The 17,123-nt window shown below is 41.1% G+C and overlaps 1 protein-coding gene across 1 annotated transcript; it reads right to left on the reverse strand.

Annotated features, from left to right (window-relative positions):
* Positions 1-513: 513 nt before the first annotated feature.
* LOC139573447 (NF-kappa-B inhibitor delta-like) lies at positions 514-8,552 on the reverse strand. Its single transcript, XM_071396900.1, has 11 exons — positions 8,403-8,552; positions 5,179-5,340; positions 4,808-5,049; positions 4,453-4,670; positions 4,175-4,280; positions 3,871-4,017; positions 3,706-3,757; positions 3,422-3,579; positions 3,009-3,125; positions 2,609-2,773; positions 514-2,519 (listed from the first exon to the last, which is right to left on the reverse strand). The coding sequence occupies exons 1-11, from the start codon at positions 8,416-8,418 to the stop codon at positions 2,448-2,450; spliced, it is 1,455 nt and encodes a 484-aa protein (XP_071253001.1). The 5' UTR covers positions 8,419-8,552; the 3' UTR covers positions 514-2,447.
* Positions 8,553-17,123: the final 8,571 nt, after the last annotated feature.

The following is a 17,123-nucleotide window of genomic DNA, read 5'->3' on the forward strand; positions in this document are numbered from 1 at the left end:
ACAGTATGTCAATGGCCTTTTTCTTTCTCCTATTGCATTTTAAATTATATTGCACGAGTAGAATCATTCACAGCACTAAAAAGGTATTACTTGGGTTGAAGGAACGGGCATTTTAAAAGTGTATGAGTTTAAGCTTAATGAAAAGGTCAATACATTAAGATAAGAAGGTACAGTAACTACCTGCAAATAAAATGTATGTGTTATCATTATTTAGAGCTGTTTATTACTTGCTGAAAGTACAATGTCTGTTATCTTCAGCTATTTTTATTTACTGGTATGTAGCACTAGTAATCCCTGATACTGAGCCAATGGCGTAACAGTTAACCAAAAGCAAATGAGTGATTCTCACCAGTGCTAACCAATAAGGCAGCTGCTGCAATAAAAATCACCCTGTATACAATGGTCTTATTGATGTATTGTTTACAGTTATTTCCCATATTTTTTTATATGAACCTTTATCAATACATACATGTGATGTAAAATGGAGTATAAAATAGATGACAAATAGAGATATTTGAAGAACAGATTTAATGCCAGCGTTAAGTTCAGTAAATCAGGCAATTCAGTAAATCAGAAGGATACATTCAGTGAAAAGTAACAGCAGTATTACACTGTTACAAACTGTCCAAGTAGTATATAGTCCAGAAACAGTGAACAAAATGGAACCAAGCAGCCAAAATCAACAGATTCTCTAGTACCATCTTTAAATGATAACATTAGTTATTCTCCCTCATGTTAACTCACCTATGATTTAGACCTAGGAACACATGAAGACATCTCTGTATGTGCCTAGACTAAGACTGCTCAGGTGCCAAAACTAGGGGAAATCACATTTGAAAATCATTTCTTCTATACGTTTGGGGAAATGTTGTGTCATATCTCCAATGAGATGTTTTTTTAATGACATTTTTTATGCCACTGACAGTGATGAAGTGGTATATTCACTACAACAATATTTCAAAGGGCACATGCATGCTACCTCATTGGAGATTAAAAAGAAGAAAAAAACAGTCATAAAAGGTAGATGAGTAAGTGATGGATGTTTTCTTGTCACCACAAAACATGTGGTATTTTCAATCATGAGTCATGTTTGAAAATACCTGATTGGTTGAAGGTGAAACGAGTCATAACTGAAATACTCCACCTATAATGCCCTTTAAGAAATAAATACTACTGGTACTACATTGTATACACTGTTGATATGTTATATAATTTTATATAGCATGTGTTGTCAATATCAACATATTCCCTTTACACAGTAAATATAAAATGTTCTTTCCATAAGTCATAGTATGAATGAGACAATATACAGTGGTGTAAAGTAATTAAGTAAAAATACGTTAAAGTACTGCTTAAGTCGTTTTTGGGGTTATCTGTACTTTACTATTTATATTTTTTACTACTTTTACTTTTACTTCACTATATTCCTAAAGAAAATAATGTACTTTTTACTCCATATTTTTTTTCTGACAACCAAACGAACTCGTTACATTTTAACAGGGAAATGGTCCAATTCACGCACTTATCAAGAGAACATCCCTGGTCATCCCTACTGCCTCTGATCTGGCGGACTCACTAAACACAATAGCTTTGTTTGTAAATTACTGTCAGAGTGCTGTAGTGTGCCCCTGGCTATCGGTAAATTCAAAATAAGTAAATTTTAGCAATTCAATTTACTTTTGATACTTAAGTATATTTACTTTTACTCAAGTAATATTTTACTGGGTGACTTTCACTTTTATTTGAGTCATTTTCTATTAAGGTATCTTTACTTTTATTCAAGTATGACTTTTGAGTACTTTTTCCACCACTGACAAAATATTAGCTATTCAATGAGCGCTGTGAGTATATCAAATATAAAAAGAAAATACCTAGTTAAGTTATAAAAGACATTGAAAGCATGAGCACAATGGTACACTGTGTCACATGCTTAGTGAAACAACAACCACCTTTCAACAAACCAATATGATTTCTGACCATGGTGGGAAGTTTTGACAAGAGAATGAGTGGGGGTGGTAGCCCAGAAACCCTCCTCAGATATACCTCTAAAGAGGGCTTCCCGGCTGGGTGGTACTCACACAATGAGTCTGTGCAGCTTTGAATATAATGTAAACGATTTCATAGAAATCAAGGTTGTACTGAGTGACAGTAATATCAGGGCGGACTGGAATACCACCTGTTACCATTGCTCATTACTAGCTAGCCATTAAATTCAGAACTGAATTCAGATAGTGACCAAAATCATGTCAATCAAACATATAGTTTCAAAGTAAATGCCCTAGTATATATTAGAGATTTGCGGTGTTTGAAAATCCTCACATGAAGATACGCTAGAATCCCTCCCTCTTGGAAGTACAGATGTCTGGATTCAACCTACATTACAGACCTTCAGTACTTCCTCTGAAAAGAGGTGGAGGGATACACAGGGACATAAAAAGTAGTCCGGGTCACTCTTGGTCCTGTAAGGACATTACACGTCGACGAGAGGAAGCACTTCGCTTCTTCAGGATGAGCTTGAGCTGAAAACAGACGGGACAGGAATAGGTGAGCTGAGATTATATGAATGAAACAAAATGGCCATTTGCTGTCTGTCTGTCTGACTGCTCACCTGTTCCCCGTGGGGTCCACTCTGCAGCAGGTGTGCAGGCTGGTCGTTCTCCAGGTTGCGGATGCTGGGGTCGGCCCCTCTGCTCAGCAGCAGCCTCAGCATCTCCTCTTGGTGTGGGCTGCCATGGAGACCAGCAGCCATGTGCAGCGCAGTATGACCATGGGCCTGTCGGTGAGGAGGTAAAGGGAATCATGAAGCTGTGAGTGTAGACCAACACTATGGCAATAAGATATGCACAAACTGTCGATGAGTCTCCCTTTCTTTTCACTCTTTTCCTTTCACATTTTCACACACTGCTGAAGATGTTCTACCTCTCCTTTCTCTTTTCATGGAGTCTCTCAGGACACAGGTCAGTTTCTCTACACCTTTGAAGAGCGGACAATCTCACAGCAGCACTGACCTTCATGTTGACAAAGTCCCTCATGCTGTCTAGGGGGGTCTTCAGCAGATGGCGAACCAGCTGGATGTTCCCCTCCTTCACAGCCAGGTGAAGAACAGTCTTGTTACTTTTGATTTCCTGGAAACAGAGGAAAACACTGTATGAAGCCTCCAAATGAAACCGCAACGTGCCGAAAGTGAGGAAAATATTCAAAACCCATTCAAGATTTTTGCAGGTGTGAGGTTGGGTAGACAAAAAGCTGACTAATAGCTCCAGATTTGATTTATTTTCTACCAAAATGAACCATGCCATTCCCTTGGGAGGACGGAGGTATAGATGGTGTTTTCTACTTATTGAGTACTGGCACCACTTGTAGAACACTGGCTCTAAAATACTAACACTTGTACGTTACATTTAAGTAGTGCATTCAGTACCTGGCTGGTCAGGGAGGCTCCGGTGTTGAGTAGCATCTGCAGCCAGGAGAGCTTCTCCTCTGCTAGAGCATGGAGGCTGGCATCACCCAGCCCGGTGGATGAGAGAGTCTTCATGGTGCCACTGTGGGAGATGGCTGCACAGTGCAGAGGAGTCAGACCTGAGACAGGAGTGGAAAAATAGTTTATTCTATTGTTATTACTTATTCTGTTGTCTTATTATATCGTTTGTCATGTCTTTTGAGTAATGGTTGTGTTGTTCTCATTTGACATAAGCTGGATGTTACCTTCAAAATTGCGAGCCTCCAGGTTCACTCCAGGCCCAATGGAGAGAATAACCTACAAATACAGATCCAAAGATTGAAATTGGTTATTTCTCATAATTCCGTTTTTTATCTAGATTGAGCCCTAACAGATGATAACTTTGGTTGAAGGCAGTGCTGCTGGTTTACCTGCATAACCCTGGGGAAGCCATAGGTGGCAGCAAGATGAAGTGCTGTTTGACCTTTGACATCACAGGCATTTATATCCGCTCCTAAAGACAACAGATCCTGGACGATTTCCGGATGGTTAGCAGTCACCGCCACCAGCAAAGCAGTCTGGGATACAGGAGAGAGGGCGGGGGGGGGGGGTTAATGCTATTAAACTAAGTCTCAGTATGTGTGGCATCCACAAATTTATTTTGGAGGAAGCATCTCATTTGTGTTGAACTCAATCCTGTGTTCTCTAAAGAAGAAGTGTCTTCTTGGTGCATACCTTCCCCTTGTGTTCCTTGGAGTCTAGCCTTCCCAGCTCAGCAAGCCTCTCTGCTGCAGCAAATGCATACTCCCTCAGGCCCTTGGCTGTGTAGATATGCAGAATCCTGACAAGACAATACAACGTGACAAATTGGTTGCAGGTGACACCTACAGTCGAAAATGTAAAGTGTCATGAGACATAAGACATTTGCCAAGTTTCTCTTAACATTTTCTTAAACTTAGACATGTCTACTTTTTCAACATCAGGTCACAAGCTGATGTCACACACACACTTACGTGTCTCCGTCGTCATCCTGCCAGGTGGTTCTGCTGTAGTCCATCCCTCTGAGGAACATCCTGGCTTCCTCCAGCTTAATGACATCCATCTGGCCACTAAACACCTGCTGGACAGGCTCTGTGGGGCCCAGGGCCCCCGATGACCAGGAGAAGACACCGGTCTGCAGGGGCCCTGAAGGAACCAAACTAGACACAGCCTCGGTCACTGGACACTCCGTCTGTAAAAGTAAAATTGGTATCATCATAAATGCTATAGCACATACTGTTCATGTACTTAATAGCAAGTGAACAACAAGTAGTCAAAAGGATGATGTAATGTCAAATTGCTTCTGTTTGAGAAACCAGTCCTCCTTACATAATGCTGAGGCATCCTGGTGTCTGGGTAGTCCTGAATCTGCTGTGTGTTGTAGCTGGAGGCCATCTGAGTGCTGTAGGCCGGAGTTTGGCTGTAGTCCATTGAGGAGGATGGGCTGGAGAAGTAATTGTTCCCCATAGGGGAGAATGGACCTTCATGTATGGCCGAGAGGGCTTGGTGCTCATCCATAGGACCCCATCTCTCATACCCCACTGCCATGTCTGAGTAGCTACTGGCTACACCTGGGAGGGTCATAAGTTAATCCATCTGTCAATGTCAATGGAAAAGTATTTGAATGATTTGACAATGTACTTGACCCAGGTCTGGTTGGGTTGCAAAGGGCTTACATGGGTGCTTAAAGCAGTACTCACCTGTTGAGGTAGACTTCTCTGGTGTTGACACCTGTTGGGAGAGGACAGTGGCAGTGGGGACACCGGTACTGGCTGTTGCCGTCGAGGAGGTCTCTCTCTTCCTCTTCTGCTCCAGGAGTTTCTTCACTGTGGGAAGAGTGTAACACGGCTTCTCCTTCGGTGCTGTGGAGACAAAGGTGATGTTGCAATGAAAGATCTTTGGTGGATAGTCATGAAGTCGACCATGACATTTGTTCTCTATTGGGGTGCTTTTCTACAATGGTCTACTATTCTTATCAGACATGTATTACTACAGAGCGACACAGCTAAGGCTGTTGGTATAGTGTTATGACATAATATGAAGTAATGTGGTAATTTTGGATAACGGCTTCATTCTTTAGTTTTTGGATTGAAAGGATTGGCAAAAAGAGGCCATTCTCCTCCAGCTCTGTGATTTCCCATGATTCATCAATGATATCATGTTTACTCTTTTTCCCCATCACTTTCTGTTCCATTCAGCAGCCAGAGGAAAGAGAGATAGTGGTGAAAAATATAGGTATCTGAGGTTTCCAGCTTGATATTGCTTGAGCAGGGTAGTTTTTCCTCGAAGTCATCACCCCGCACGTGAAAGACAAAGCGACATTTCCACCGAGGAGCATAAACAGGTAGAGAGAGAGCTCTGAGGAACCTATTCCATTAGGAAAACAGGCTGTGAGGTCAGAACTAACAGATAGATTCAATAGAACCACTACCATGTGGAGGCTTGCCACTGCACATTTTCTGTGACTCTTTCCTGTCTAGCTCCGTTACGCTGGCTGTGGTAAACCACAACACCTTCCTGTCGCTGCTGTGTGTGCCGAGAGCACGTTACACAGCCAGATGTGAAGAGTGAACATATAAACGTGGGCCATGTCTGCTCTGCTGTGTGACTGGGCTGGCAGCCATAACATAGTGTCTGACTATTAGCATGATGATTCATAAATGTGGTCATGGAGTAGATAGTTTCTCACAGATATCTCACATCACCTGTCCTTTTCTTAGAAGACAATAAGCCACAGAAAGGGGGCTTTTTGGGGTGTGAGCCTGAGTTTTTGGTCTAGTTGCAATAACACATTTGAATGCTACAGGAGTCTCGTCTATTCCCCAAGGGGGTTCGGTGAACATAGGAAGGAGTGATAAAAACACACCATCAACACCGTTTCAGTGGAACGTCAAAATCTCTGACTCGAGAGCGAGAGTAAAGTGAATGCCTGGGTGAGGGGTGTGTTGCGTTTTCACTTTAAGTATCCCTCTCACAACAAGCAAAATTTGGTATCACTTGAAGCCACTCAAATGGATACAAAGGAGGAACTGCCTTTCTATTCTGCAATTGTGGAAACTCCAGAAGTTATTAACGTTCTGTTCCTTGTCTCTCTCTTCTCTTGGACCTGAGTTTTACTTGTCTCTCAATTTTTTCTCTCATTTATTTTCTCTTTCCTCAGTTTACTGTCTTGCTGAGTAAGGAATAAAAAGACTACTGGCACTTGCAAAACTAAAAATAAGACAGGAGATGCCAAGGAATTTTAGCTAAGCTAAAATTACACATTACATTAATTACATGTGCAATTTTCATACCTTATAACAATCATTAGAAACATTACTGCCAGAGACTCCTATTGTATTATATTATTATTAAAAATGTATTGCTACTACTGTTATAGGCCAAATAAGAATCAATTTGCCAAACTATGACATATTGGTCAAATGAAACTGAAAATGGGTTGTGACCATCTCAAGACTTTATTCCAATGTATCTAATGAGTTCATCTTCATACAATACATCATCAGATACTGTAAAGTCATTAGTGAATCCCCCTACGTCATTTCTCAACTTTCCCCACAGTGTAGGAGGGATGAATACTAATAGAGGGGATGCCTCACAGGGGTGAGAGAGAAAGGGTGATCTACACACGGAAGGGCAGCTCTTGCCAGTGGTGCATACTGTAGACAACAGGTGTGCCTACCCAAAAATAATCTCATGCAAATATTTGACTAGTAGTGCATGTTGGGGGATAGAATAACCCCCCTACAGATACAGGATAGGCTACAGTCGGGTATTAACTCTTAAAGGCAGTCTACTGTCCATGTCCAAAATCAGTATTTCTTTTAAAACACCCACAGAGAGGGAGAACTGTCCTCAATAGATGTTCTTTGTTACCAAGCAAGCAATAAAGGTCCTAGCTGTATTTTGTAATATCACCTACATAGTGATGTAGTGCTCTATAAAGCATATTGCTACTTGAGTTTGGGTGTAGAATAATGCACGTAGTACTCTACAAGTCCATTTGAACCTAGAGTTACAGTACATCATTAGGCAGACAAATAATTATATCAGTGCAGAAAGTTATTTACATCAGCCTATTGCACTAAACATGTTCAAAGGTCGATTTTTACAGTTGTCAAAGTTGGGACGTTAGTTAAACGATCCATGACAAGGAGACAGGGCTGCTGGGATACCCTGTCTGAACGTTGTTGCAATGTAATATTTAAATCGCGGAAACCCCTGGCCATTTAGTCATGCGCGTGGGCGGCGGGGATTCCGACGACCTTTCTGTTTACTGGCTCGATATGCTGCGGTGCCGAGCAGAGAAAACGAAGTGAACTTCCTTAATGACTGTGGTACTATGTAGACTAACATATTGCATAGAGTTGACTGCTACACTATCGCCGGCAGTGGCAAATCACGTTCATTATTGCGTGTGTAAAATAGCCTATCCGGGTTCCCCCTTCACACCCAGCATTAAAAGGGGAACTGAGATGTAGCGAACATGGGCGAGGGTTGAGAGGATTTCCCCGCTGTCTGTTTTCAATACGCAAAAGTAGGCTATTGTTTTCATCATTGCCTGTAAATGTTGACTTAACTTCTTAGAATTAACGTTTTAATATAATCTCACATTAGTTTGATGCACTCAATTGTATGATATGATATAGGCCTACCCACTTTATAACAACCCTCATTTCTTTTTGAATGTTAGTCCTGACTTGTAGGCTATTGTCTAAGCCTACTTGCCACTTATTCATCAAAACAATGATATAACTTAGACATTAGGAATGGATGTTCAAAACTGAGCAGCAAGAGAATGTAAAAAATAGCATTTGATTGTCAATGTCACAACATCCGCTATATGATCACAATATTCGTATCTAGGCTTATTAGTAGCCTGCGAGTCAATGTCATATTCATCATCAACATAATAAACACTCACATTTCTGCCAGTGCATGTCAGAATCCCTTTCTTTGTAACACCTTGTCAGCTCCTCTGGTCTCTTCTTCAGGGTTTGAATTCGCAGCGGTTCCTGGTCCTTTCTCTAAGTGTCAGACTTGTATGATCTGACTCGTGTGTCTCTTCTGTCAAAGGCTCGTTGTTGTCTTGCTACTATGTACACACAGAACACGTTGCCGGTGACGCCATCCCCATTGCCAACAGCACGCCCACTATAGTCTGTGAAAATTGGGGGCGCAAGAGCACCACGTCAATGCGCAGCGCAAAGCTCCACTTGCTCAGCGATGGAGGGTGAGGGAGGGAAGAGGAGGGTGTAGACAGAGATAATATTTGTTATGTTAGACAACTAACTTTCCTGAATATTTTCTGAATTAACAATGCATGTTCTGATTCAAAGAGTGGAGATGATTTTGGCGACCAGGTTACATTCGTATTTGTTTGTATGTGTTTTGTGTGTGTCAGTGGCGATTTTAGCATGTCAATCTTGGTGGGGAAAACACAAAAAAGTGGGATGCATGCCAGCAAAGCCACTACGCAACATAACATAACACAAAACAATACATTAATTGCAGTATAACGGTGACAAACTGTGATCACAAACGGCCTACATAAAGCTGTCCAACAGCAGTCCCATCTTACCACTGCTACACCTGGCTATCAATAGAGCCTTGTTTGGCAGCGAAACAGTCCGTTCAGCCTCTTTTACTGCCTTTAAAAAACACACAGCTGATATGGCTGACTTACTTAAACAATAAGAGCGGATAAGAGCCAATCCGTAATTTCGATTAGGATATTAAAGAGCGAGCTAGGACAGACGTAGTCAGTTCTATCTTGTATGGCTCCCTGTGCGAACCCCCCTCTGTGAAACTAAAGTTGAAGTCGGAAGTTTACATACAGTACATCTTAGCCAAATACATTTAAACTCAGTTTTTCACAATTCCTGACATTTAATCCTAGTAACAATTCCCTGTTTTAGGTCAGTTACGATCACCACTTTATTTTAAGATTGTGAAATGTCAGAATAATACTAGAGAGAATGATTTATTTCAGCTTTTATTTCTTTCATCACAGTCCCAGTGGGTCAGAAGTTTACATACACTCAATTAGTATTTGGTAGCATTGCCTTTAAAAATGTTTAACTTGGGTCAAATGTTTCGGGTAGCCTTCCACAAGCTTCCTACAATAAGTTGGGTGAATTTTGGCTCATTCCTCCGGACAGAGCCTGTGTAACTGAGTCAGGTTTGTAGGCCTCCTTGCTCGAAAAACACTTTTTCAGTTCTGCTCACAAATTTTCTATAGGATTGAGGTCAGGGCTTTGTGATGACCACTCCAATACCCAATACCTTGACGTTGTTGTCCTTAAGCCATTTTGCCACAACTTTGGAAGAATGCTTGGGATCATTGTCCATTTGGAAGACCCATTTGCGACCAAGCTTTAACTTCCTGACTGATGTCTTGAGATGTTGCTTCAATATATCCACATCATTTTCCTTCCTCGTGATGCCATCTATTTTGTGAATTGCACCAGTCCCACCTGCAGCAAAGCACCCCCACAACACGATGCTGCCACCCCTGTGCTTCACGGTTGGGATGGTGTTCTTCAGCTTGCAAGCCTCCCCCTTTTTCACCCAAACATAATGATGGTCATTATGGCCAAACAGTTCTATTTTTGTTTCATCAGACCAGAGGACATTTCTCCAAAAAGTACAATCTTTGTCCCCATGTGCAGTTGCAAACCGTAGTCTGGCTTTTTTATGGTGGTTTTGGAGCAGTGGCTTCTTCCTTGCTGAGCGGCATTTCAGGTAATGTCGATATAGGACTCGTTTTACTGTGGATATAGATACTTTTGTACCTGTTTCCTCCAGCATCTTCACAAGGTACTTTGCTGTTGCTCTGGGATTGATTTGCACTTTTCGCACCAAAGTACGTTCATCTCTAGGAAACAGAACGCTTCTCCTTCCTGAGCGGTATGACGGCTGCGTGATCCCATGGTGTTTATACTTATGTATTATTGTTTGTACAGATGAACGTGGTACCTTCCGGCATTTGGAAATTGCTCCCAAGGATGAACCAGACTTGTGGAGGTCTACAATTTTTTTTCTGAGGTCTTGGCTGATTTCTTTTGATTTTCCCTTGATGTCAAGCAAAGAGACACTGAGTTTGAAGGTAGGCCTTGAACTACATCCACAGGTAAACCTCCAATTGACTAAAATTATGTCAATTAGCCTATCAGAATCTTCTAAAGCCATGACATAATTTTCTGGAATTTTCCAAGCTGTTTAAAGGCACAGTCAACTTAGTGTATGTAAACTTCTGACCCACTGGAATTGTGATACATTGAATAGTAAGTGAAATAATCTGTCTTTTAACAATTGTTGGAAAAATTACTTGTGTCATGCACAAAGGAGATGTCCTAACCGACTTGCCAAAACTATAGTTTGTCAACAAGAAATTTGTGGAGTGGTTGAAAAACGAGTTTTAATGACTCCAACCTAAGTGTATGTAGACTTCCAACTTCAACTGTATATATTCACAGTATTATGAATGAATTATTGTTTATTTGGTAGCATTTCGTAGTGTGACTAATTTTACTAAAAGCATTAGTACTGTACAAAGTTAGAGTTGTGCTATTCCCCATACCTCCTGCTTCCAATGGGGAGACCTGAGGTCAACCTACCCCCACCCCCCTCCCCATTTTGTACTTCTGATTGGGTAGACCTTCCCAGTAGCCTGCCTAGCTCACAAACTAGAATTATGGTGCCCACTCCGCCAAGGTTAATTGACCCACAGTCCCACACGGTGACATGATATCATTAACGTGACGTGCAAATGAGCGAAAGAAAACCGATCACGCAAATGTCACCATTCCACATTTTTTTGTGAGGGCAAGATGCCGCCTGGGCGGCTGTCCATGTCGCTTGTACCTAAATCCGCCACTGGACGTAGTCAATATAACTATTTGTTTAGCACTTTTGAAATTTACAGCGACAGAAATCAGAACATGGGTCGTTCTTACAGTGTTCTTCCTGTACACCAAGTCAGAACCGTAAGATAAATAAAGTGGGCATATAAGCAGACAATGGAAGCTCTTACAATATTCAATGTTATCATTTCTCTAAAACAGCTTATAGGCTACATGTGCACCACCAAGTCAGAACAGTAGGCAAAATTAAGAGAGGTAAATAGACTAAATGATTAGAGTGAGGCACATGGGCTACTAACATCTTACTACACAACATACACTTAGTATTACTTTCTTAGATACAGTATACATATCTCCCTGGCATATTACATCATTTATACAGCAGCATACAATACATATTTAGACTCACCTTGTTGTGCTGTGCTCACTTGAACAGGAAGGTGGCGCGGTGGTCCTTCATGTACACATTTTGTCATCAAAGTCTGGCATTCTCTGAATTTATGGTGCTTTCAAAACAACTGGGAACTCAGAAAAAAACAAGGTTGAATCATTATGATGTCTTTGATCTTAAGGTCATAGCTCTAAGAGGCCAGATTTACAATTCCGAGTTGGATGACCATTCAAAAGGTGTTTTCCCAGTCGGAGCTCGTCTATTCATGAATTCCCAGTTGTCTTGAACTCACTGAAGTCAAGTTTTCGCAGTTCCAAGTTAACAGTTGTTTTGAGCATGGCATAAATCATGCTTCATTGACAGCATGTTCAATGTTGAATGTTTATCATTTTAAACTTGGAAAAGAGCTCCTTAATCCCAGACTTGGGACCAGACAGCCACTCCCCTGAATAGCAGGCTAGTGATTGCAATGATTGCAGTTAGCCACTGTCACTGAGTCCTTCCAAACCACTCATTGTTGAATTTGTGAATTACAATACGTTTTATCTATAATTTCTCTTCATTATTTCTCTTCATATGACAAGGATTAAAAATAACTTGACAGTAGATTGTCGACTTGATTCATGATGATTGAGAGAGAGAGAAAGAGAGGGAGAATAAGAAAGAGATTTCCTTGATGTAGTAGGAATCTTCCTATATGCCATCATCACGGACTACTGTATTATTTAGAAACCTTTAGTTCCTCTTCCTCTCCACTGCAGCGGTTGGTATCTGCATGAGGAGGAAATCTAACTGAACAGTCTCATTGGCTGCTTTGGTCTCAAACCAATGAGAGGAGGGGAATCCAGCATCAAAGCATACACCCACTATTCCTTATCAAACTGATAAGCGTCTACATGCATGCTAGGAAAGACATGAATCTGGCTTGTCTTATTTTAGCACTAAGTGTTTATATTGACATGTTTAGCATTTCTCATTCATGGCTGAGATCAAGTCCATTGGAAAATAATTAAGTCAGTCATTTATTTGAACAATCTGCATATATTCTTTATTTTAATGGCATTTTATCCTAGATTGACTAAATCAAAGGGTAATTCAACCCAGACTTTGTAGCCTACTAGCAGCTCTTGTTAGCTTTTCAGGACAGGACAGAGCCTCCAGCATAGGATTTGAGAATTTTTTATACAGCTGATTCAGTGTTTCTTTGTCCGCATGGAAAGGCTATGAAGCTGTCTAGTGTCTGTTTGATACACTTTGATACACTTGCCCCATCTAGTGTAATGCAAGCTCAACTACCACGTTCCTCTGTGTTAGGAGGGCTGAGGAGCGGTCTTGACAAGGACAGCCCATGGAGTCTTTTTAACTTCATGAATTGAATTGAAGTCTTAATTAAGACACATGATAATTATCATTGGAAGGTTTGAACTGTATGATTTGAAAATAAGGTGGCATCTGTGTAGCCTATCCCAACTTAGACTTTATAAAGAATATACAACTTTTTATCAGCAAGTTACCTATGTTCACAATGGCAAATACACTTTCTTTAAATGAACACCCACAACCTCCTTTGAATGATTATTTTATAGGTGACCTTTTTCACTAAATAGTCTGAAGGGAAATGTTTCCAATCAAGCAGCTCCATTTATGCACTACTGTAATGTCAGTCAGATGTGTATACCTGCTGTTTGTAGACAAGGTGGACACAATGATGAGTTATCATTGTTTGACTGATGAGAGTGTTACAGCAGGTGAAGGGCATCGGTGAGTGTTACTGACTCATTCAACATGCTAATCCCTAATTCAGACGGAGGCTGTATCCACTGTTACAGGGACCGATAACACCTTCAGAGGATGGAAAATGCAGTGATTCCTGATGTATGGAAAGACTCTCTCAGTGAAAGTGTTTGTGAATGTGTATATATGTGTGTTATTATCTGGGTCAGAGAATGACAGCTTTCCTCTGTACCAGTCCAGCTGCACTCTGACCCTCTTGGGTTTCTGTCTCACGGTTAGGCGATCGAGTCTGTGAACACGTGGCACCATTAGAACATATGTTAAATACATATCCTTTAAAAACCACACACTCCAGGATCCTCTACACATGCCGAAGTCTCCCTTCCTCCGGCAAAACTCTGTGATCACACCCACGATCCGTCCTGTACTGTCCTCAACCTCATCGTGTGTTCCTGAGTTAAAGCCCTCAGAGGCCAGGGACATTGTATAGTCATCAAATCTCTCTGGGTTGTCAGGAAGTTGCAGTATATCACTGTGGTTAGATCATCAGACAAGATAGATGTGAGTTTGCAGTGTTGGGGTCAAGAGTCACTGGAACTGACAACACACACATACCATGATTAAATACAAATTGAGGTAGGGACATAATCTTATTATTAAGTAAATTTCATTCACTAAGCATATTTCTTGTTTTCTGTGTTGGAACCTTTTAATGGCGGTAAAGTTTTACCCCAATTGTATCTAATATTCACTGTATTGAATTCTTGCCTGCATCTTCTCCCAGACCCTATAGTGCAGGGTTCTCATGTGCTTTGCCACATCAATCAGTCCTCCTGAAACCCTCTCACGGTCCGGCAGTGTGCACTAGGTTCTGGAAGAACAGTCAGGAGTCAGTGGGGTTGGATACAGAACCACTGAGAAGAGAGAGACCGGAGGTAGATCACTTACTTTTCCAAGATGGCCCTGTAGTGCTGCAGAGAAACAAAATACATTTTTATCCTCTTCTATGGTTCTGATTGTGTCTGAAAGTGATGATCTCTCTCTGCTCATCTCCTCAATCTTCTCCTTCATCTTCTGACTCTTCTGCTTCTCTTCCTCCCTTAGTGCAACTATCCTGACCTCTTCCTCTTGTAGGTACAGATGAAGCTTCTCAAACTCCTCCTTGATCTGCCTCTCTGTGTGCTGAGCCTGGCTCTGGAGATAGCAAATAAGAATGTGTCGATAGTAACATCAGTCACCAGTTTATCATCCATAATTCCACAGGGTAGAAATGTGGCTGTGATCATTCTGCATTCTTACATTAATGTGCTCTGCTGTTTGATCACAGGTCAGTTTAACGTCATTGAAGACATTCAGCTTATCCTGAAATGAAAAAACATAGAAGTTGGGTGTAAAACACTGAATTATCAAAGACATAAAATGTCACAATTTTGATGTATTGACCGTGTTGTCCCCTTGGTCTTCAATTGTTGCTTGGAATCTTGATTATTTTCAAAGTCCATGAATAAGTCATACAATGTAAGTTAGTTGAATGGTGAATAGATGAATGTCACAGTGCTGTTCTGTTCTTTAATCCATTTTACTTGGATCTCTCTTGCTCAGGTGAGTCAGGGGTGGAGCTATAAAAAATAGCAATACAAGGGTCATAGATATCTGCAGTTATACTCTTCTCTGAATACTTATAATTAGTGTGCTTGGTTCACCATGAAAAATACTGTGCTCTTGCATGCTTATTGGTTGCTTTGTGACTATAAACATCAAACCAACCAACATCAAACCAAAATCAAAATGTGCAGGCTGGCAAAACTACAATATAACTTTCAGAATTGTAAAGGCCTACAAACAGGCAATGGAGTGCATCAGACATATAAAGGAAACAGGGGAGGAGGAGTGGGAGGAGCAGAGAAACCTGTTATTATTCAAAAGGGAAAACTCCTAGCAAGCCCTAGTGAAAGACAGTAACTGATCATCGTAGAAGGTCCTGTAGATAAGTTTACAATGAGGTAAGATCATTCTGTTTACAATGTATTATTTTGTTTATTCTGGTTAACTTTTTTAAAACTTAGTGTTGTTTCCATTGCACTCCACTAAAAGACATAAGATGAAATGTTTGTCTCAATTCAGATAATTTGATTGATATGTGTTAGATTTTAACTCGGTAAATTCAGATTTTTTAATTGAATGTTTATTTTTTTTGTTCAACTACATTATAAAAAATAATTTGGCATCTGTGTAGCATATCCAACTCTTATTTTTTTTTATATACAACTTCTTATTAGCCAGTCCTATCTTCACATTTGCAAATTCGCCCACAACCATGTGACTCATTCTTATGTCGGTGAACTTTTCAAGTACATTTTCTGTGGAAAAAGTCAAGCTGTTCTACTTCTGTTCCACTGAAATGGCTATCAGATGTGTACAGTGCATTCGGAAAGTATTCAGACCCCTTGACTTTTTTCACATTTAGTTATGTTACAAACTTCTTCAAAAATCGATTCAATAAAAAAAATCATCATCTATCTACAAACAATACCCCATAACGACAAATCGAAAACATGCTTTTAATTTTTTTGCAAATGTATAAAAGCACTAACAGAAATACCTTATTTACATAACTATTCAGACCCTTTGCTATGAGACTCGAATTTGAGCTCAGGTGCCTCCTGTTTCCATTGATCATCCTTGAGATGTTTCTACAACTTGATTGGAGTCCACCTGTGGGAAATTCAATTGATTAGACATGATTTGGAAAGGCACACACCTGCCTATATAAGCTCCCACAATTGACAGTGCATGTCAGAGCAAAAACCAAGCCATGAGGTCATATGAATTGTCCGTAGAGCTCCAAGACAGGATTGTGTCGAGGCACAGATCTAGGGAAGGGTACCAAAAAATGGCTGCAGCATTGAAGGTCCCCAAGAACACAGTGGCTTCCATCATTCTTAAATGGAAGAAGTTTGGAGCCACCAAGACTCTTCATGAGCTGGCCGCCCGGCCAAACTGAGGAATCGGGGGAGAAGGGCCTTGGTCAGGGAGGTGACCAAGACCCCGATGGTCACTCTGACAGAGCTCCAGAGCTCCTCTGTGGAGATGAGAGAAACTTCCAGTAGGACAACCATCTCTGCAGCACTCCACCAATCAGGCCTTTATGGTAGAGTGGCCAGACGGAAGCCACTCCTCAGTTAAAGACACATGACAGCCCGCTTGGAGTTTGCCAAAAGGCACCTAAAGGCTCTCAGACCATGAGAAACAAGATGCTCTGGTCTGATAAAACCAAGATTAAAGTCTTTGGCCTGAATTCCAAGTGTCACGTCTTGAGGAAACCTGGCACCATTGCTACAATGAAGCATGTGGTGGGCAGCATCATGCTGTGGGGATGTTTTCAGTGGCAGGGACTGGGAGACTAGTCAGGATCGAGGGAAAGATGAAAGAAGCAAAGTACAGAGAGATTCTTGATGAAAACCTGCGCCAGAGCGCTCAGGGCCTCAGACTGGGGCGTATGTTCACCTTCCAACAGAAAAATGACCCTAAGCACACAGCTAGGACAATGCAGGAGTGGCTTCGGGACAAGTGTCTGAATGTTCTTGAGTGGACCAGCCAGAGCCCGGACTTGAACCCGATCTAACATCTCTGGAGATACCTGAAAATAGCGACG

This window comes from Salvelinus alpinus, chromosome 4, assembly GCF_045679555.1.
Source record: "Salvelinus alpinus chromosome 4, SLU_Salpinus.1, whole genome shotgun sequence".
Lineage (NCBI taxonomy): Eukaryota > Metazoa > Chordata > Actinopteri > Salmoniformes > Salmonidae > Salvelinus > Salvelinus alpinus.

Bases quoted from the DNA above. Each gene is read 5' to 3' on its own strand.
- LOC139573447 (XM_071396900.1), bottom strand. The intron at 4,671-4,807 runs GTAAGGAGGACT...TTACTTTTACAG, and splicing joins CCAGGATGCCTCAGCATTAT to ACGGAGTGTCCAGTGACCGA. The intron at 2,520-2,608 runs GTGAGCAGTCAG...GTCTGTTTTCAG, and splicing joins GTGGACCCCACGGGGAACAG to CTCAAGCTCATCCTGAAGAA.